This window comes from Balaenoptera acutorostrata, chromosome 20 (assembly GCF_949987535.1).
Source record: "Balaenoptera acutorostrata chromosome 20, mBalAcu1.1, whole genome shotgun sequence".
NCBI lineage: Eukaryota > Metazoa > Chordata > Mammalia > Artiodactyla > Balaenopteridae > Balaenoptera > Balaenoptera acutorostrata.
Window position 1 is genome coordinate 17,310,263 of NC_080083.1, and position 21,715 is coordinate 17,331,977.

The 21,715-nt window shown below is 51.6% G+C and overlaps 1 protein-coding gene across 3 annotated transcripts in view; it reads left to right on the forward strand.

The window, feature by feature from the left end:
• NOS2 (nitric oxide synthase 2) overlaps positions 1–21,715 on the forward strand; it is a 38,531-nt gene that overhangs the window by 10,839 nt on the left and 5,977 nt on the right. For all 3 annotated transcript variants that reach the window (XM_007183911.2, XM_028166891.2, XM_057536694.1), the window contains 17 exons: positions 3,094–3,256; positions 4,066–4,157; positions 5,099–5,240; positions 5,332–5,471; positions 6,795–6,969; positions 7,063–7,164; positions 10,281–10,475; positions 11,547–11,629; positions 12,145–12,289; positions 13,158–13,262; positions 14,213–14,262; positions 14,588–14,762; positions 15,520–15,652; positions 16,535–16,613; positions 17,401–17,582; positions 19,735–19,898; positions 20,868–21,075. In XM_007183911.2, coding sequence (XP_007183973.2) covers positions 3,094–3,256; positions 4,066–4,157; positions 5,099–5,240; positions 5,332–5,471; positions 6,795–6,969; positions 7,063–7,164; positions 10,281–10,475; positions 11,547–11,629; positions 12,145–12,289; positions 13,158–13,262; positions 14,213–14,262; positions 14,588–14,762; positions 15,520–15,652; positions 16,535–16,613; positions 17,401–17,582; positions 19,735–19,898; positions 20,868–21,075 — 2,333 coding nt within the window. The remainder of the gene's footprint in view (positions 1–3,093; positions 3,257–4,065; positions 4,158–5,098; positions 5,241–5,331; positions 5,472–6,794; positions 6,970–7,062; positions 7,165–10,280; positions 10,476–11,546; positions 11,630–12,144; positions 12,290–13,157; positions 13,263–14,212; positions 14,263–14,587; positions 14,763–15,519; positions 15,653–16,534; positions 16,614–17,400; positions 17,583–19,734; positions 19,899–20,867; positions 21,076–21,715) is intronic.

Below are 21,715 nucleotides of genomic sequence, written 5' to 3' on the forward strand. Positions count from 1 at the left end.
CACAGGTCAAAGCAGGGTCATGATAAAACCTGGCTCATAAGATTGTTGCGAGGATTAAATAAGTTTGGAACAGCGTCCTGGCACAAAGTAATGAGTTGATATACAAAACCTTTTACTATGAAATGTTTGAGACAGAAAGAACCTCAGAGACCACCTAGCCAAGCCCTCCACCTCCAAGTGTGAGCCGGGAAGCCCAGTGACAGCTAGAGTTCAGTCCCAGCTAGAATTCAGGCCACCTGACTTGGAGAGATCTCTTTGCACTGTACTCTGTGGGGATCTATATTGCTGAGTTTCATAAAATATATGGCTATTAATTTAGGTCCTTTTATTTTTTAAAATAAAAATGCACAAAGGGATTGTAAGACAGAATGGCCAAGGGAATGGATTTGCTGTTTTATGGGCTGGGAGGGGAGTCTGGCTTTTATGGTGCAGCCCCACGTGGCACTTTACTGCACGAAGTGAGCCACAGAAGTAACCTGGGACACCCCCTCCCCATGGCAGAAAGAGTGGCTCCTGGTGATGCCACGTCCCCTCTGCTCTGACCTGCAGTGTCTGAGCTGGAAGGGGCCTTGAGTCTATGAAGGAGACCCTTAACTTCTGGGGCTGCGTTCCTCTAACCTGGCTGCACAGTGGTCGCTGTTAAGGACTTTGCAAAATACTGGTGCCAGGGTCCCCTGGGCTGGGGGCATCAGCTTCTCGGGAAGTGTGGAGGGAGCGGATACCCATGTTCTTTAAAAGCTCCCAAGGCAATTCTAATGTACGACGGGACTGAGAACCCTGTCAGGGGTTTGCTGCTCTGTGTGCTGTATAAATAGAACCTCTGCAGAAGTGCTTTGTCACTAGGAGGTCCAAGGTCCTTAGGCTTTCAACTCGGTTGTTGACTTACGAGCTTTTCAGGGTCAAGGAATTTTCTTGATGGGCTTCACTGGACCACTATATTGAAGCTGACATTTACTGAGCGCTAGGTATGTTCTGGGCTCTGCCTTATGTAAGGCTCACCATGACTCTATGGGACTGGTACCATTATTATCCTCCCCACACTGTACAGACGAGGAAACCAAAGCCTGTGGAGGAGATGTAACTTGCTCAAAGTCACACGTTCTGAAGTCCCAGAGCTGGGATTTGAGCCCAAGCAGTTTGGGGCAGAGCCCCTGCTTTAAACCTCAATGTTCTAGCATCCAGCTCTTTGACTTTGAAGGTTCTGACTCCCTGCTGGACCTGGGGGTTCCTGCTGCTGTTTGGAAGGCAACTGGTGGGTGTTAGCCCCAGGAAGCTACAGGGCTGCTCTTGCTGGCTGTTCAAAACCCATTTGCTTTTCACAGAGGGGAAAAAGTTCCACTTTTCACAGTCACAAATCCATGGCTTGGACCCCCCAAGAGGTCCTGGGGGTGTGAGTGACAGATGGCAGCCCATCCCCACAATTACACTAGCAGCCAAAGGCACGGACAGCTGGGCCGGTTCAGTCTTTCGTGAGTGACGATTGTATAGTTAGAAATTGTAACTTGCTGAATGTTCTGTCCAAAGCCAGTTCACCCATGCCAAAAGCCACTCCCTCTTTTCAGAACTAATAGGCATCATAACATTTTAGTGCCTCAGAAATGTGACTATTTGAAAACAGTGGTAAAATGTAAAACGCTAAAGGAATTGGGTGAGAACGTAAAATAATCTTTTCGTACATAGTCCCATGTTAACACTACCAAGTATGTTGGAAGCATCTGTGTTCTGGTGGTCGCTACTGTTTTCATGCTCAGATGCAGAGCAGGGAATGCTGCTAGAAGCTTTGTTTGGGGAAGGAGGGCTGCCGATGGTGGGGCAGCCTCAACCTCACCCAGCAGGTCTTTATGCCAGGAGTGTCCTTGAAGATAAATAGCACCGAGTGTTTTGTCTTTGAGCTTTCTTTCTTTAATCAGGGAAGAGTTGTCAAGACACTCTTCATCCACAGAAAGGCCATTTTGTCTTGAGTTGTCCACTCTCCTTAATCAGGAGTTCATTCCTTAAATAGTTTTGTTTGTTGCAACTTGAAATGTCTTTGGTGCTGATTGGAAATCTCAAGGTTGCTCTGTGTGTGTGTGTGTTGTGTGTGTGTGTGTGTGTGTGTGTGTGTGTGTGTTTCAAAACCTTCCTGGCTGTGGGACATTTTTGAAGGCTGGAAGGGCAGGGGAGAAGCCAGTTTGGAAATCTCACACGGGACAGCTGGCCGAGCGGCACGGGGGTTGAGAAAGCTCGCTGTAGAGAGCCTGTGACGTTGGACCACACTGTGGAGGGCTCCTCCTTGAGCGGCCCTGGGGCCCCGCAGGCTGAGTCCTGAGAGCAGGTCCCCATCTGGGCCTGACCAGGGAAGAGTGGGCAGGCCCTGCACATCTCTGGGCTTGCAATCCCTCCCACCCAGGGTGGAAGGTAGAAGGTTAAGAGCCTGGGCTTGGCATCAGGGAACCTGAGTCTGAGTCCTGAGTTTGTTCTTTACCACACTTCTGTTCCCGGGCCAGTACTTAACCTTCTGGATACACCGACTATAAAAAAAGACACAAAAATGCCTCCCTCACAGACTCAGAGGGACCCTGACTGTGGGTGGCTTCGCCCAGTACCTGGCTCACAGTGAGTACTCAGTACACAGGATCTGCTGTGGGGGCACTGATTCATCTCTCAACCAAGGGAAGGTGGACGGGTGCTCCCCTGGCTGAGGGGCAAGATGGGGCTGCGGCTTGCTGGACGCTCCTCCAAGTGTCTGAGAAGCGCTGCACTCCGTGCTGAGATGAATATGATTCAAGAAAAAGCTCCTGGAAACGACAAGGGTGCTGGTGGGACCAGGACCCGCTATGTAACGTGCAGGAGCCAGTGTGAAAATAAAAACGTGGCTTCCTGTTCACAGATGATTAAGAATTCAAGACAGCAGAGCATTAAACCCAGCATGGAGCCCTTCTGAGCTCAGGGCCCTGGTCACATGCCCATGAAGCTGGCTCTGGAGGGGACGGTCTCCCTGAGAGACATCTTGCCCTCCTGGTGTCCTAGTTCAGTTCCTGCTTCTGTGGATTGAATCATCTCCATTTAAGGCCATCTCATTGTTGATCTTCCTGATGTCTTCCCGTCCCCCAGGGCAAAAATAGAGGAACATCTGGCCAGGGTGGAAGCGGTAACAAAGGAGATAGAAACAACAGGAACCTACCAGCTGACGGGAGATGAGCTCATCTTCGCCACCAAGCAGGCCTGGCGCAACGCCCCCCGCTGCATCGGGAGGATCCAGTGGTCCAACCTGCAGGTGAACTCCCTTAGACAGAGCAGGAGAGGAAGCTGGGAGCCCGGCGGGCCCTGAGCAGTGGCTCCCAGCAGCCCGCCGAGCTGTGCCCGGGGCTCCCTGCGTCCTCTCTCCCCGGCCCTGAGCTTGAAATGGGGGCTCACGGCCACCCACCCCCACCGCCCCAGAGCTTGAGCTTGAGATGGGGGCTCACGGCCACCCACCCCCACCGCCCCAGAGTCTAGAATCCGATCTCAGCACCAGGATTTCTAGCCGATCTCTCTCTCTTGCATTAAATTTTGGAGACTAAATGCCAACGTGAAACCAAACGACCTTGCTCTCATTATTGCTGAAGCCCTGGTTGTTTACCTCGACTGAATTCTTGGCTTTTAGAAAACATTTCCTTTATCCTAGCCTCCTAAGCTGTCTTTACGTTTTATTGCTGGATAATAGTGAAAGTACTTGGACAGATAAAGAGATAAGAAATGCCAATGGAACCAGCTCTGGCTGTAATAAAATGTTCTGGAGGCCGTGTGTAACATGTATAAAGCAACTAGGCTGTGGGAATCCTGACTCAAGGTGCTTGAGAATCAGGTTTTCTTGGGGGTTGGGTTTTGATAGGGTCTTCCAGGTGAGGGCGCCTGGGCTCCCCTAGGAGAGCAGAGGAAGGGTGAAGGGGCAGAGAGGAGTTTGCCCTCCTCGGCGAGGCATTCGGGTCGTGGGGTTTGGGGCCACTCCCTCAGTCCCCGTGACTTAGCTTTTAAGATCAGCTCCAAGGCCTCTGTCCTCACGGTCCTTGACGCTCATGGTCTGGGTGGGCTGTGTGCGTGCAGGTCTTCGACGCGCGGAGCTGTTCCACGGCCCAGGAGATGTTCGAGCACATCTGCAGACACCTGCGTTATGCCACCAACAGCGGCAACATCAGGTGGGTGTGCTTTTCCCCAGGCTACGAGGCTACGCTGGGGCCCGCCCTGCCCCCAAGTCTTAGCCAAGAGATGCAGATGAGTTTAGGGGAGGCATCTGGGCTCCAGGAGAGACCAGGGAGAAAGAAAGGAAAAAGATTCGGCTTCTTCAGGGAGCCCTCGCAGTGAGCCGGCCTCCGTGAGCTTAGTGCCTCGTCAGTGGCCTATTTCCTTGGTTTCTTTCTGACTTGTAGCCATTTGGAGGTGATGGGGGGATCCTTAAGCAACTTCTCCACTCTTCGAGGTTAAGGCTCCCCACTTTGTAGAGGAGATGAGAAGTTGGTTTTGCAGCCAATGTGGTGATTTTCTTAGAGGTGGGGGAGCGGCTGCCCATCAGTGCCACCCCTGCCTTACCTTCCCCTTCCCCTAGCCAAGGAGGTCAAGGTCAACTCATTCGGTCATTCATTCATTTTTCTGTTCAGCAAACACTCAGTGCCCACCTGATGAGGACCCAACACAGGGCTAGGCATGGGGGTGGAAGTGACTAGGACCCCAAGACGAGGCTCCAGCCCACTCTGAACCTATGCCTTGCACGAGACAAGTGTCCAGCTAACTCAATGGCAAAGAGAACTGTGGCGCAGCTAGGGAAAGGGTTGGAGCAGCTAACCGCGCCCGAGGGGTGGGGAGGGTTCCCTGGAGGGGGTGGTCCCTGGGCCGGTCTGGAAGGAAGGGTAGGAGCTGGAGGGAGAAGAAGAAAGGAGAGGGTATGTCAGGAAGTGGACAGGTTACACAGAGGCCAGCGAGAGCTTGGCATGTCTCAGAGCTGCAGGGGTTTGGTTCAGTTAGCTCGGGTGCAGAGGGCTGGGGAGTGGGAAGACAGGAGGGGGCAGGGGACCTGTTGGGGATGGCTGGGAGCGCCCACCGAAGCTGGGTGGTAAACAGCCCTGTCCTCACCTTGGGGAAGGTTGGCCATCACCGTGTTCCCCCAACGGAGCGACGGGAAACATGACTTCCGGGTCTGGAACGCCCAGCTCATCCAGTACGCCGGCTACCAGATGCCCGATGGCGCCATCAGAGGGGACCCCGCCAGCGTGGAGTTCACGCAGGTACTAGATCCGGCTTTGGTGGGTGAGAGTGGAGCCCAGAGGGGTCAAGGGACTTGGATCTCCAGACTCACTTGGCCTGTCTTGTTTTCAGCTGTGCATCGACCTGGGCTGGAAGCCCAAGTACGGCCGCTTCGATGTGGTGCCTCTGGTCCTGCAGGCTGATGGCCAGGACCCTGAGCTCTTCGAAATCCCTCCCGACCTTGTGTTTGAGGTGCCCATGGAACATCCCAAGTAAGCAGGCTGTGGGGGATGGGGGTGTGAGTTCACATGCATGCCCCCTCCTTTCCTTAATGAGACCTCAGTCCTCAGGGCCCTCCCTGCACCTCCCCCAAAGCCCGGCCAGCAGCAGGTGATACCCAGAAGGGCCGACGTTCAAGGCCTGCCTTGTCGCCCTTGTACAGCAACTCTGCACTTGCATTTCGGGCCTCAGACTTATAATGAGATGCTGATGGTGACAGGAAAGCAATGGCTTAGACAGACCAGGCTCTAGCAGCTTGGGAAGAAGTGACCTCAGGAAAGGAATCCTTGAAAGGCTCTGAGATTCTCACACTGTGCAGCCCAGGCCTCTTTGACCTTCCTGCCAACTCTCTTAGCCTTCCCTCTCCTGACTGATGACAGTACTTCAAGAGCTCATCTGGTTCAGCCCCTCCTCCAGGCAGCTCTAATAATTACAAAAATACCTGCATACATTGACACTCACTATGTAGCAGGCATTAGGCTGGGCTCTTCTTTTTGTCCCTTGAATATACTGAACTTACTCCTACCTCAGGGCCTTTGCACTTGCTCTTCCCTCTGCCTGACGTGCCCTTTCTTCAGAATTTTGCAGACTTCATTTCTTCTTGTCAGTGAGGTATTTCCTGAATGTTACCTGTTCTGAGAAGCCTCTTCTGAACACCCAGTCTAGAGTAAGCACCCTCACCCTCCATCTGACACATCACCTTGTCTTTATTTTCCTATTTATTTATTTGTTTACCTATTTATAGTCTGTAAGGTCCTTGAGAATTAGGGTTGTTGTCTTTCTTGTTCGGCAATATATCCCCAACACATAGCGGGGTGCCTGGCTCATAGTAAGTGCTCAATTATAAATATTTCTGGAATGAATGAATATACTAATAAAGGATACTATTATTTTCGCAATAATCCCATGAGTTTGATGCTCTTATCTCTATTTTGTTGGTGGGGATGCTAGGGCTCAAAGAGGCTAAACAATATCCCAAGTTTACACAGCTAGTAATCAGTAAGGCAGAACTTGAACCCAGGCTTTCTGACACTGGAATCCTTAAGTGCCTTGTTATGTTGGGTCCTCAGCATTTAGCACAGGGCCTGTCATATACTTGATGCTTAATATGTTTGCGTGAATGAACTCGTGAATGAATGTATAATTAGCGAATGACACGTGGTGCGTCAATTCACCTCTCCAGGTGGGATGAACTTAGAGATCAGCACTTGGAAAGGAGTTTTCTTGGTGCACTCTTTCTCTGAAGCTTTTTTTGGGGGGGGTGAGTGTGGGCCAAAGTGAAGGCCCCATTGCCACCAGCTCTGCCTCCCTACCAGGTATGAGTGGTTCCGGGAGCTGGAGCTGAAGTGGTATGCCCTGCCGGCCGTAGCCAACATGCTGCTCGAGGTGGGTGGCCTTGAGTTCCCCGGGTGCCCCTTCAACGGTTGGTATATGGGCACGGAGATCGGAGTCCGGGACTTCTGTGACGTCCAGCGCTACAACATCCTGGAGGTAACGAAGACCGTCTAGCTGGGCTGGCTGGAGGTGCGGGCCTGCAGCTGGGATCCAAGAGACTGACTCACCCCCATTTCTCTGCCTTTGCAGGAAGTGGGCAGGAGGATGGGCCTGGAAACACACAAGGTGGCCTCACTCTGGAAAGACCGGGCTGTCATTGAGATCAACGTCGCTGTGCTCCACAGTTTCCAGGCACGTCTGGTGTTTGCGGGTCTGAAGGCTTTCTGGTTAGAAGGTCATCTGGTCCAGCCGCCCATGTCATGCTTGATTTTCCCCTTACGGCATTGCTCATTTATTCACACATCAAACAACGTTGAACACCCTGTTTGTGCCAGGCACAGTGCTAGGTGCTGGGGATAGAGAGACAAGCCCTCTCAAGTCTGCTAGTGTAAACTTGAATGCTTCTAGCAACAGGCAACTCCTTACCTCCCAAGGCTGGTCAGTTCCTGCGCTTGAGCACTGAATCCTGTCCTCTGTCAATTTTCAAGGACTTTACTCCTGAAAATCCTCCCCGCCCTCTGCCCCGGAACATTGATACCTCCTTATCCACTGGATCATTCCCATCAGTGATCAGTAAGCTGTAATGATTCCCATCTCAAAGAGATAAATGGCTAGCTAACCAAATACTCCCCCTACCCAGCTACTACCTTGTTTCTCTGCTTCCCTTTTATGGCAAAACCATTGAAAGACCTCATTACACGTCCTCATCCCCCAGCCACTCCAGTCAGGCTTTTATCCTCCACAGCTCTGCCAGTCACACTGGAATTCTGGCTGTTGTTCAAACTCACCAAGATGGTTCCCACCTAAGGGCCTTTGCACTTGCTTTTTCCTCTGCCCAGAACACTCTTGCCACAAATCATCCCGTGACCGGCTCCTTCCCTTCATCCAGGTCTCAACTGTCACCTCTTCAGAGTAGCCCTCCCTGATGACACCATAAACAATGGCATCCTTACCCACCTCCATCCTGTCTTTCTTATTCCTTTAACCTTTTCTTTCTTTTCCTCCATAATCCTTATTAGCTCCTGACATTATGGAGTCCATCTACTTCTTTCTTTGTTTCCCCCATTAGAATGTAAGCTCCATGGGGCAGGGACCTTGTCTCTCTTGTCCACTGCTCTACCCCTGGAGCCTAGAAGAGTGTCTGGCACGTGGCAGATGCTAAAAAAATATATGTATGGGATGAATGAACGAGAGGCCACGTCCCCCTGAGCGGTTGTTGCCCTTGCTTCCCTATCTGGGCAGCAGCAGCCCCCAAACACAGCAGGTTGGCTCCGGTGTGGGACTGAGCCCTCGGGTCCATCTGCTGTTCTCATTCATATAAACACTCCCCTTCCTTTGGGGAAGGAGCCATGGACGAGTGAAGCTATTACTTTAGAAGCTGGGACCATGTCCACAAAGTTGGCAGATGCCCTGGAGGCCAGACCGCAGGGCAGAGAGCCATGCATTCATTCAGCAAAGTTTTATTGTGCATTTTCCATGTGTCAGGCCCTAGGCCAGGCCAAGAGTATGAGTGGTGAACAAAATAGACAGAAACCCTGGCCTTGTGGAATGTAGTGGGAACTGACATTAAACACCCAGTAAATACATATTATCACACACTGTTCCCCAGAGCTCGTCACGCTATAGGCATGTCAAGCTTGTGCCTGATTTTGGGGAGTGGGGAGGGGCATGGGTCAGCTCCGAGACAGGACAGGAAGAGCCCCCTGGGGCTGACCCAGCTCGGGAAGACCCCACTGGCTGTGGATCACACATCCTGACTCCTGCAGGCTCCCACCATCAGCTCTGATATTGGCAGGATGCGGATATGTCCCAGGAAACTGCTGATCTCAACTGTGTCCTGACCATTGCTGACCACGTCCCTCCACTGCTTGAGAGTCTCCAAGACTTCCTCATGACCCTCCTTCAGGGTCAGCTTCAAAGACTTGGCCTCATTTCCTCATCTGTAAAACGGAGATAATAATGGTACCTCCCTCACTAGGTTACTATAAGAATTAAATGAAAATGAATGCAAAATATTTAGCTGCACTGCCTGACCCATAGTCATCACTCAAAAAACATTAGTTTTGTTGTTTTTATTATTTATTACTGTTACAACCATTCTCACAGCTCTCATCATCAGCTCCTGAGCCTAAAACTGGTCTGGCACCCAGTAGTTGCGGTGTGTGTACGTATAAAATTTTAGAAGGCATGGCTGGTCCTACTGAAGCCCACTGGCTCCTCTCCTGCCTACCGGCCTTGACTGATGCAGTGTCCTCCTCCAGGACTGCCCGTCTGCTGCCTAACTGGTACCCATCTCTCAAAACTCACTTCCTCTTAGAAACTGTCTCTAAAATCCCCCATCTCTCCTCTGGGCCCCTGTATGAGCTAAGCCCTCCCTCGACCCTCCGTCAGCACCTGCACTCACCTGCATCGTAGCTTCTATCAGACCATGTGAAATGGCTGATGTCTTTCTGCCTCCCCCAGTTAGAGTATGATCCAATACAGAGAAGGGGCCACGTCTTTCACCTCTGTATGCAATACCCGGTAGATAGAAATAATAATAGCAGCTAACATTCATTGAGCACATTTTATGCTTTACTTGTATTATTTTATTGCATTCTTTCAACAACGTCATGATGTAGGAACTATTACCATCCCCATTTTACAGATGAGAAAACTGAGGTTAAGGAACTAATAGCTCAAAGTAACATGGCTAATAAGAGGCCAAGGTTTGAACCACTCCATGAAACCAATGTCTCTTGACTACATGAGTTGCTGCAGACAACGTGGCTGCCCTTGTTGGATCATTCCAGGAAGGCTCAGACCCCTTGGCTTCTAATTTTAGGATGTGGGACATTGTGGTGATTTGTCTTCCATGCACTGTGGTTCCCCCCAGTGCTTCAGTCCTCTTCCAAAGAACCTAGTTCCTCCTTGGCTGAGACAGCCACATCCTTGGGGAGGTGACTCCTGGAACTCTCTACCAACAAGTGACAAAAAGCCACTGTGGTTTGATTCATCAGCATCCAGAGAGCCATTTGTGGGAGTTCAGGGAGACTTGTGGGCCTGAGAAGCTGGACACCGCCCCCAGAGGGCCAAGCGGGGGCAGCATGTGGCCTGTGGGCTGACCATGGCTATGGTGACTGCTTGGGTTCCTCAGAGGCTCTGGAAGTACTTTGCATTTGGGTATTTATTTTCAGCAGCGAGAAGGGGGCCAGAGGAGATTGCGCTCCCATTTTACAGATTGCCAGGCCCTTCCGTAGTCCATCTGGGAGCCCTGCAGCCAACCGACCACTCTCCTCAACTCCCCTCCTTGCCTCCTTCTGATTTAGAAGCATAATGTGACCATCACGGACCACCACTCAGCTGCAGAGTCCTTCATGAAGTACATGCAGAATGAGTACCGGTCCCGAGGGGGCTGCCCAGCTGACTGGATTTGGCTGGTCCCCCCAATTTCTGGAAGCATCACCCCCGTGTTCCACCAGGAGATGTTAAATTATATCCTGTCCCCTTTCTACTACTACCAGGTAAGAGAGGGGCCTTCCTCTCCTTTCTGTCTTGGGAGCTCAGGGGTGGAGAGAGTGTGTGTGTCTGCACGTGTGTGCATGCGTGTACACATGCGTGCATGCATGTGTGTTTGCATGTGCCTGTGCACATGTGTGCTCACTAGTGCAGGACATACAAGGAAGCATCGGAGACACAGAGGCATATTTTTAATGCTTTTCAGGCTTCACTCAAGGATGCTTTTGTCCATTTCTACAGAAGTGAGACTGAAGGAAATACCTTTTATGGTACCTTTAGTAGCCCGTTGCTCTGACAGAGTTTAAGCTCCTGAGGGTGACCACCACTGTGCCCGCCTGCACGGGAGGGCTATAGACAGTCACATGGCATAACGGTGAAGAGCTTGGCTCCCAGGTCAGATACATCCGGGGGCGATTCTCCCACTTCCTAGCTGTATGATCTTGGGTGGGTCATTTCACCCATCTAAGCCCTGACTTTCTCATCTCTAAAAGGAGGGTCATCAACTCCGCGATGGGGGAGGTTGTGTGGATCATGTGAGCTGGTGCACGTAACAGCTCAGCCCAGTGTCCAGCCCAGAGTGCACTCAGGAACCGTTACCCAGTGAAATGATTTCATTTTTTGTCAAAAAGCTCTTTGGTTAGATTTGGGGAAGAGCTTCCTTACTCTAAAAGTGATAAGTAGTGTGACTGACTGCCTGGGATAGTTTGCGCCTGTGGTCATAGCACCTTCGTCTACTCTCAGAGATATCCCAGGGCAGACTATGCATTATATACAATCTGTGTAGCCTTCCTAGTGATCAGACACCAAAAGAAAAGAGATGTGCAGCCTCTTCCTTCCAGGGGGATACTAGTGAGTGACAATCAACTGATCGTGTGCAGGTTCTGTGCCGGACATGAGCTACAACTTGGAGGGAGACAGACAGATGCAGCCCTTCCCTGTGGGGCTTTCAGTGAAAGGGTGGGGACAGGGCCTGCTCACCCCCCCAACTCACGAAGGCCATGAAGGGCCTTCTGTCTCTCCAAGCCCAAGCCAAGCCAGGGCCCACCTTGCCCACATACCTGCCCTCTTCTCTGAAGGTGGCGGCCTGGAAAACCCACGTCTGGCAGGATGAGAGGCGGAGACCCCGGAGAAGAGAGATTCGATTCAAAGTCTTGGTCAAGTAAGTGGAAGCAGCCAGTGTGGACATGTGAACCTCAGCCCTTCCTTCTAGGCCTTGAAGGGCAGGGAACAATGAGAAAGGGTTTGGAGGGACTTCCCTAGTAGTCCAGTGGTTAGGACTCTGCACTTCCACTGCAGGGGGCATGGGTTCGATCCCCCGTTGGGGAACTAAGATCCCGCATGCTGCACAGTGTGGCCAAATTAATTAATTAATTAATTAAAAGGTATATTAAAACTATAAAAAAGAGAGAGAGAAAGGGTTTGGCTCCCAGAAATCCAGACACCAATTCCCAGGGTCACCCGCCACCTCTGTCCCAGCTTTCTCTCTCCTCCATTTTTCCAAAGGGGCTGAGTGGTGGGTTGAGTGGGGGAGGGGAGGAGAAGGGCAGTGAGTCAGGGTTGATAGCTGGTGAGAAACCTGGGTTCTTTTTCCTCGATCTGCTGCACTTTAAATGCTGGGCACCCATCTTCCTCTGGAAGGCTGACTCAGCACACAGAGTATGTCTGTCCCCACAGAGCCGTGCTCTTTGCCTCAGTGCTGATGCGTGAGAGAATGGCATCCCGGGTCAGAGCCACGATCCTCTTTGCAACAGAGACGGGAAGATCAGAAACGCTGGCCCAGGACCTAGGGGCCTTGTTCAGCTGCGCCTTCAACCCTAAGGTAGCCAACTCAGCCTATGCACGGAGAAGTCTGGGGCAAGTTAAAATGATTGCTCTGCTCCTGGATGTCCCCGAGCCTTGGGCATGCTGATGTACATTGAAAATCTGTGATAGAAGGAGAGAGGTGTGTCCAGGGATTCCCAAACTTACCTAGTAAATAAGCTTTTCATAGTGTTCCAGGGAACAAGTTTGAGAAACACATTCTTAATGATGCTAAGTCTCAATACACATGAGCTGTTCTAGATGGATTTTATTCACCTTTACAGAACACCTCCTATACAGGGTGCAGTGCTAAATGTGAAGGGGGCAGAGGATGAGTAAGATGCAGAGAAATAAAACAAAACTCCCAAGGGTGACTAATTCCTTCCACCAGTGTTGGATTTGATCCTCCATCACTGAAGGCCTCCTGGGTCAGGTAGGCCTGGGTAGAACCGCGAGGCCGTGACACATTTCACCTGAGATTAGCTTCAGGCAAAGCATTTGGGTCCCCAGAGGAGTTGTCATTTTTGTAACCTGCCCATCCCGTTTTTGTGGAAAATACGTCCACACACTCAGAATTCAAGGTAGTGATGGAAGCGGTGAGACGTGCTCTGATTTGGGACGCGCGGTATTTTGGAGGCAAACCCTCCAGGGCTTGCTGATGTGTTAGTGTGGGAGAATCAAAGAATCGAGGATGCCGTGTTCAAATAGGTTCAGTAGACAGGGATTTGTTAAGTACTCACCTCCTCTGTGCCGGGCACCAGGGGACCGAGATGACGAAGGGGACTCCCGGCCTGAGTAGGGTGAGGGAAGCGCTGGGTGTCTGGGGAGGGCGTGGAGGGCGCCAGCCTGGGAAACAAGGGCTGATGTCCACCCTGGGTGCCGTGCAGGTTCTCTGCATGGACGAATACAAGCTGAGCCATCTGGAGGAGGAAGAGCTGCTGCTGGTGGTGACCAGCACGTTCGGGAACGGAGACTCCCCCGGCAACGGAGAGGTGGGTGGCCCGAGTCCCAGGGGTCTGGGGTCTGGTAGAGCCTAAGAGGACCAAGGAAAGGATCTGGGGACTCAGCATGTCCTAAGGAGGGCATTCGGGAGTGAGAGCTCAGATCACTCTGGGTCGCCCTAACGTCAGCCATTGGCCTGCCTCCTTCGGGATTTCCTCTGTATGCATGAGCTGCCTTTCCTGTGACGTACTTAATATATTTCAGTAAATTGACCTGCCTTTTTAAATTCAAAAATTCATGTTTAAAGGAAACTTTATATCACTCTCACAAATGGAAAGCCAGCAAAAATTGGTCCCAGATAAATCCAATGAAAGCCAAGCAGTTATTGAATTTTAGCTGGATACTGTTGCCTAACCATGGCTTGCTTTGTTTTTTAAAAAGAGTAATAAGCAAGTATGAGAGAAGTGTTAAGTCTCCATTAGCAGCAGTCTGAGATTTTCTCCCTAGTGTTCAGGACAAAAGAATGAAATAATTGAAACAGGAATAGCTATAAAAAATTACAGAAAAAAAGAATACTTTCTTACCATGTAATTTGACACTATTTTCCACCTAAAGTTATCTTGAGTTCCTGGGAAACCAGGGTTATTTCAGAGAATACGGGACCAGTTGTCACTCTGACAAGAAGAGAGGCTCATGTCCCATCAGGAGTCCCTCTGGAGATGCCCTGCTACAAGGCAGGCCCCCCTCTGCCAGGGCTGGATGGGCTGGGGGTTGGGCTGTCCTCGCCCCACACCAAAGGTCAGGCCCACATGAGTTGCTAAGGCTGAACTTGTCCCTGAGTCGCAGCCAGGCGGCCCCACCTAAACCAACTTCCCTGCGAGGATCTTGAATTTTCTCCTGCCAGATATGTCCAGTTTTTAAATGAGCCACCAGAAGAAAGGGAAAAGCAGTGCTTTTATTAATCCTGTCCTGAGAACTCTGTGGTTCTCTCTCTTTCTAGAAACTGAAGAAGTCCCTCTTCATGCTGAAAGAACTCACCAACAAATTCAGGTAAATCTCTTCCCCACTCCCAGAGTCTGGGTTCCAGGAACGGAGCTGGGTGTGTATAAGTGGGAACTTCCTGGGATGTCCAGGCCCAGAGACAGCCTGTCCTCAGAGGTGTTGTGGGTCAAAGCAGGGACACCGAGTCCCGCTCACACTTCTGCAGGCCAGGCATGGGGTTGGTCGTGGGAGTTGGAGACGAGGCTCGGGAGCCAGGGAGGGCAGGAAGGGGGTGGGCACTGGCGGTCCTTGCCCAGCTGGTGCGGGAGGGTCAGAGGCTGGCCTGCGGGCGGGCTCAGCTCACCCAGGCTCCGTGCGTGTCCTCCTCGGGCAGGTATGCCGTGTTTGGCCTCGGCTCCAGCATGTACCCTCAGTTCTGCGCCTTTGCTCATGACATCGACCAGAAGTTGTCCCAGCTGGGGGCTTCTCAGCTTGCCCCAACAGGGGAAGGGGACGAGCTCAGCGGGCAGGAGGAGGCCTTCCGTGCCTGGGCCGTGCAAACCTTCAAGGTCAGTTCACAGCCGGAGCTGCCCCACGGCACCGGGAGGGAGGCTGCGGTGCACTCGTGCCCAGGACACCTGTGCCCGGCATCCTGGGTGGCATGACCCCTGCTGGGTCCTATAGGCGTGGTCCCAGGTGTGGGCCAGGGTCGCAGGCCTGAGGGCTCAAGTCACTGCTGCTTTCCCACAGCCCCCAGAAGAGCTCCACTTGACACCTCCCTGCCCTCGGGAAGCTGTGGTTTAAGATTTTTCCCCCTCTGATTATCCAGGTCACCTCCTGACATCCTTGTCTTGTTTCAGTATCCCAGCCACAGAGAACTTGGGGACAGGGATATCTCAGTAGGTCTTTATCACCTGTGGCTTGACCCCATTGACTGAGAGAACTCATGGAAGCAAAGCGTTTCACCCAGCAGCGGGGCTTATGAGCACCACCTTGAGTGGGTCCCACATGGTTCCCAAGCCCACGTCTCCTCCACACGATTCCCCATCAGGAAAATGGGAGTAATCACACCTGTGTCATAGTGTGGGCATGCGGATAAAACGAGATGCTGTCATTATTAATATTCATAATAATAGCAATAGCTACTATGTGCTAGGACCAGCCATTTTTTGGGTTCTCATAACAGCCCAACCAGATAAGTGTGCTTAGTAATTACACAAAGCTCTCAGCTCAGTTGCAAGGGCTTAAAAAATGGTAGCCCCAGCATTGGTGATGCCGCTGATGACACGGATGATATTAACACCCGTCGGCTCCATCTTCATCCAGGCAGCCTGTGAGACGTTCGATGTCCGAGGCAAACACCACATTCAGATCCCCAAGCTCTACACTGCCACTGTGACCTGGGACCTGCACCACTACAGGCTCGTGCAAGACTCACAGCCTTTGGACCTCAACAAAGGTACCTGCTTCCCTGCACCACACGGAGCTTGTTTGCCCTTCCTGCCGGGGTGGGTGTCTCTGAGTCCTGAGCCTAGGGTCAAGGAGACCACTAAGACCCTCTGAACAGAGGCAGCTAGTCTAGGGCTACCAGGCATCTCTCCCTTGTTGGGTCCAAGAGCCTGCTGGAATGCGAGACTTGAGGGCGTGCTTCGTCTCTGAGAGAGGCGGTTTAGGAGGAAACCCTGGGAGGGCAGTGGAGAGAGAAGGACGCTCCTATGTGCCAGGCACTGTGCTGGACTCTTTGCCCACCTGCTCTAAGTGATCCCTTACACTCATCCTGCGAGAAAGGCACAGACAGAGAAACTGAAGTTCAGGGAGGTGCAGCAAGTTGCTAGCAGATGGCCAAGTTGGGATCTGGGCCCCAGCCTTCCCGCTCTAATGGCAGCCAGGTATTATGAAGAACATTTTTCAGAGGCAATTCCAGGCTACAGTCTGGGAACTCTGAACGGCCCCTCTGGATGCTGTGCTTCTGTGCTTCCTCTTTTCATATACCAGGACTACAGAGGTCCTACACGTTTCCTCATGTTTAGGATATCCCCAGCTTCAACTACGCTCTCCTGCGGATCCCAAGCCATGGGATGTCCTGGAAATTCCCATATTGGGGCATTTACATTGCATTTCCCAATACCTCGCAGCGGCACAAGCATCCTCTGTCAGACCAAGGGTCTTTATTTGTGATTCAGAAACACAGTGGGGAAAAAAGGAAGGGAAGGAAAACCCCAGCACCACCACAGTGAGACACCCCAGGGTAACGTCTGGGTGTAATTGACTCAGCACGCGGAGGCTGCCCCACCAACGCTTAAGAGCCACGTTGCCACTTCACTGTCTCTCTGTCCCACAGCCCTCAGCAGTATGCACGCCAAGCATGTGTTCACCATGAGGCTGAAATCGCGGCAGAATCTACAGAGTCCAAAATCCAGGTAGGGCAAAGGAGAGGGCTTCTTGGGTGACGTTCCACAGATTTTATTTTAATCCAGGAAAGACCAGAGCAAGTCAGTCTTAGAAAGGAGAGGAGGGAAGTGTCCACTGGCATTAGCTACGATGCCATTGGTAGGAGCAGCTTGATTGTTAACCCCTGTGGCCACCAGCACCTTTACATTGGGTCTCCATTAACCATGGGCCAGTTTTCCAGCTTGGGAACGAGGCACCTGCTTCACTTCCTGTCCTTTGTGACTTAACTATTTCACCAAAAGGGGAGGGCAAGAAAAACTCAAACTATTTGGCTTTCTTAAGAACTTTCAGGAAAAGTTTTGGCAGGGAAGGACCTTTCCCCGCCGGGTCAGCCAGCAGTGTGGATTCTCTGTAGGTTTTGTTTTTCTGTGCTGTCCTTACATTCATTAGCAAAAGTGGGCTGTGTTCTAATAAGAACCAGATTTGCGCTAGACACTAGGAAAAGTTTGTCTCAATGCCCACATACCTCCCAGTGCGATGCTTTCTTTAGGCGGAGTCTGTGGTCGCGCTCTCTAGGGCTTGGGAGGGCTGCAGGGGATGATTGCTGTCCACCCTCTCCCCACGGAGAAGCCACAGGCTGGGTCAGCCCTGGGCCCTCTTGAGCACCCCAGCCTCGGGATGCCGGCAACCCGTGTTCATGGAACCGGGCAGGAAAATGAAAGGAGGGCACGTTTCCTGGGGAAACTGGCCCACCCATCAGGGAGTGCTGGAGGAAATCCTGGTGGCGTAACCAGAGGCTTCTTTTTCCTTCTGCAGCCGTACCACCCTCCTGGTGGAACTGTCCTATGAGGGCAGCCAAGGTCCAAGCTACCTGCCGGGAGAGCACCTCGGAGTTTTCCCAGGCAACCAGCCAGCTCTGGTCCAAGGCATCCTGGAGCGAGTGGTGGATGGCCCTGCCCCCGACCAACCCATGCGCCTGGAGACCCTCTGCGAGAACGGTGAGCCCTCCGCACAAAAGCCTCAGCTGAGGCCGCCCCAGCATCCTCCCACCAAGCCCCAGCCCCACTGATGGGCTGGGCCCGGACCTGCGCTGCGAACGGGCAGCTAACCCTGTCCTTCCTGCTGAGTGGTGGGCCCCTGAAGCCCGCGCCAGAGCAGCCTTGTAAATAGTCCTCGACCGGCCGCCGGGCCAACAAGAAGGGCTGCTTCTTTGGGACTATCTGCCCAACACCAGAGGCTGGGCTATCTTTCCCCTTCATTCTTTGCTTACCCGGCCACTTTTGTTGGTTGACTGATTCATTTTTCCATCAAAATTTTAACTACTCACATCTATATACCAGGCAGGCCCTGGGCTACAAAAATGAATGAGACTCCGTGTCTGCCCTCAGAAAGCTCACTACCTAGTACAGGATGCAGATATGCAAAAATAGTCATTATTATTATTATAATAATAACAGTAACAGCCACCATTTTTGGGGTAGTTACTTGATGCCAGCATTTTATCAACACGTGCATTGTCTCTTTAGTCCCACAACAGACACACATGTGCAGTTTGCTTGGTGACATGATAGAGAAATGTGGGAACTATAAAAATGGTGAGCTTTGAAGATTCAGGTCCCTGATCCATCACTTACTAGCAAAGTGACCTTGGGCATAGGAGTTAACCTCCTGAGGCTTTGTTTCTTTGTCTCTAAAATAGAGATAATAGAGCCTTCCTCGCAGGGCTGTGGTGAAGAACAGATGAGTAGATAACATGTACAACCTTCACCACAATTCCTGGCACCAAACAAATGCAGGAATGGAGGAATATCCATTTCCCATGGGCTAATCGACATTTGTCCAGAAGATCAGAGGAAGGTAGTTTAATACACCCTGAAAGTCTCTTCGGATCCCAAATTTTATGTTTTGGAATTTATACTGCATTTTCATGACATTCTAATTTCATACTGCTTCCCCACCGAGGGTCTCATTTATCCCCACCTTCTGTGGGCAGTGGGCAGGGCCAGGCCATGGGTGACCAGGAGAGCACGGCTCTTCCTGGCCATCCTCACTGGAGAGATGAGGCTATCCTGGGGAGGGTTCAGAGTCCCGGTTGTGTGCTAAGGTGAGGCTCTCAGCCTATGTGGTGAGCACAGCGCTGGGTGGCAGGCACTAGGAGAGGGAGACTAATGCAATCGGTAATCATGGGCCTTCCAGCCCTTTGGACTAGCTCCCTGGCCTTAGCTTCCTCAGCGATCATGATACCTCCAAAAAGTGTGTCCCCCTAAAGAGAGTGGCCAAAGTAGGACAGCAGGAGTCTGAGAAGCAAAGTCTGACGTTGTTCCCCACTGTCCAGGAGAACGTGAGAGAGCCTGAAACTCAGGGAGAAGGGGACAGAGACATCCTTGTGACTGTAGGGAGACAGACGTGGTTCCTCAGGCCTTGGGTCTAGATGAAATAGTGTAATACTAATATTTTTACCTAATACGTGTACTGTTTCATTCAGTCCTCATGCAAACTCAGCAGGACAGGTTTTATTATCACATCCATTTCACAGAGACAGAACCCAAGTTCAGAGGGTTCAGTCAGCCTACTAGTGAGTGGGGAGCCAGAGTTTGAACCCATGTCTACTGGCTCCAGTGTCCATGCCGTGGCCACCCTGCATACTGCCTCTTGGCACTCCTTGAGACTCGCCACCTCGCTCTGGGCTGAGTGCTGCTCACCCAGCACCTCTTGGTCTAACACCCCTGGAGACTGAAGTTATGGGCTTTTCTCTAAATGAAGAACTGGCCTCTGGGGTGTACATCAGTCTTTGGTGAATTTAGTCATGGTGAGTCTGTAGTTCACCTGTGTGTGTCCTGCTAAAGTTCAGGTCTGGGCCAGAGAGGGACTGGACTCTGGTACATAGTTAGTTTTGCAGGATCGTGTCAACTTGGGTGCCCTTTGGAGGGCTGCTGACCAGCCTTTCCTGGCAGCCCTATCTCTGGGCACCGTCTTCCTGCACTTGAGTTGGGCACATGAACCCTTTTGCTGTTCCTGGAACCAGAACTTCAGCGTCTTCTCTCCCCTGCAGCTGGAAGGTGGAGGGTGTCTGTCCCAGATGCCTCATCACTCTTTGGGAAACCTAAATGGGGCCTTTTTTCCATCCTGACTCCTTTCTTCACTATCCAGGCAGCTACTGGGTCCGGGACAAGCGGCTGCCCATCTGCTCACTCAGCCAGGCTCTCACCTATTTCCTGGACATCACCACCCCACCAACCCAGCTGCTGCTCCAAAAGCTGGCCCAGCTGGCCACGGACGAGGCTGAGAGGCAGAGGCTGGAGACCCTGTGCCAGGTGAAGGTCGGGGCTGGTGGGTGAGGCAGGAGCAGGGTCCCAGAGTCGGGGGCATCCTGAGCCTAGAGCTGGTCTTTAACCTCCGAGGGGAATCCACCCCAGCTTCCCAAAGTGCGATTTGTCAAAGGCTGGGAGGAAGTCAGGCGCCCTCTCCTGTCCCATCTCTAGGACATAGTTGTGTCAAGTGAACTGAATTTTTTTGAATGTCTGCAGGATGCAACCAAAGTGCACTTCCTCAGAAATGAGCTAGAAAAGGAGAGCCACTCTGTCTTTTATTCCCCACACCTGGAACAAGCCTGGAATTTAGGAAGTGTTGGAGGATGGATGGTGTGGATGAATGGATAATGGACATAGTAACAGATGGGTAGTTGAATTAATAAATGAATGAGAGAGTGCATTAACTCACCTGCAACTTTCTAGACCCAAGTCTTTGCAAAAGGCACTGAATATCATTATTACCGTCACCATTATCGCTAATTATCTTGATTCCAGCCACCTCCACTGCCATTATCCTGTGGCTGCTCTGCACTAACCTGGCACACATTTTCTCACTTAATTCTCACAACATCCCCATGAGGTAGGTGATGCTATCCTCATTCCACAAAGGTTAAGTAATGAGGACAAGATCCCACAGATAGTAAGGGCATCTGGTCAAGATTTGAACCCAGGTCTGTATGATTCTGAAGCCCTTCCCCAAATTAGATTAGAATAAAGATTTGACACCTGCCCACAAGTTGCTGACAGTAAAGTTCTAAGCAGACAAGTTAGAGAAATGCTACTCATTGGCCTGAGCTCCTCCAGGACAGGAACGTTTTCCTCTCTAACTCGGTATTCTCAGCACCGTGGACAGCACCTGGTTCTTTGAAGTGTTTGCTTTGGGAGTGAATGAATGAATACCGGATTGTGACAGCCTCTTTCCTCTGTGTGGGGCAAATGCCCTGAGACACTCATATTGCCCTTGGCTTTCAGCCATCTAATTACAACACGTGGAAGTTCACCAATAGCCCCACCTTCCTGGAGGTGCTGGAGGAGTTCCCGTCCCTGCGGGTGCCTGCCAGCTTCCTGCTCTCCCAGCTGCCTGTCCTGAAGCCCCGGTACTACTCCATCAGCTCCTCCAGGGACCACACACCCACGGAGATCCACCTCACTGTGGCCGTGCTCACGTACCGCACCCGAGGTAAGGCTGGGGCAGAGGCTGTGGAGTGGCCCAAGTCTGCTACTTACGGGGCAGCTGTTCAACATCTCTGAGCTTTGGTCCCCTCATCCTTAAACACCCACCTTCCAGAGTTGTTAACAGCGATAGGAGGAGTGTGGGAGAGACTACCATGAACCAGGCACTGAGCTAACATCTTTGTGTACGTGTGATCGGTAACCATGTGAGACGGGAGCTGTGTGCATTTCACGGGCGAGGAAACTGAGGCACAAAGAGGTTAAGCCACAGGTTCAAAGTCACCCTGGTAGCAGGTAGAGAACTGAGATGCAAACCCAGGTAGTCTGACTGCTGAGTCCAAGTTCTTAACCGCCATACTCCTCTCTACTGTCCAACTCCTGTTGGGACAATTTAATGAGATCAGATGTGGGAAGTACCCAGTACTTAGTGGGAGCCCAGCGATTCTTAGTCTTCCTGATAGTCCAGCCTGAATACAGGGGTGATTCTGCCTTCATTGTTCAGTCATTCACTCACTCATTCAGCCATGATTTATTTCATACCCTTTATGCCTGGCACCACGGTGGGTGTGGAAATACAGCACACATAGACCCTGCCCCCATGGAGCGTCCCATCTAGAGGGAACAATGAAGAGAGACTCATAGAAATA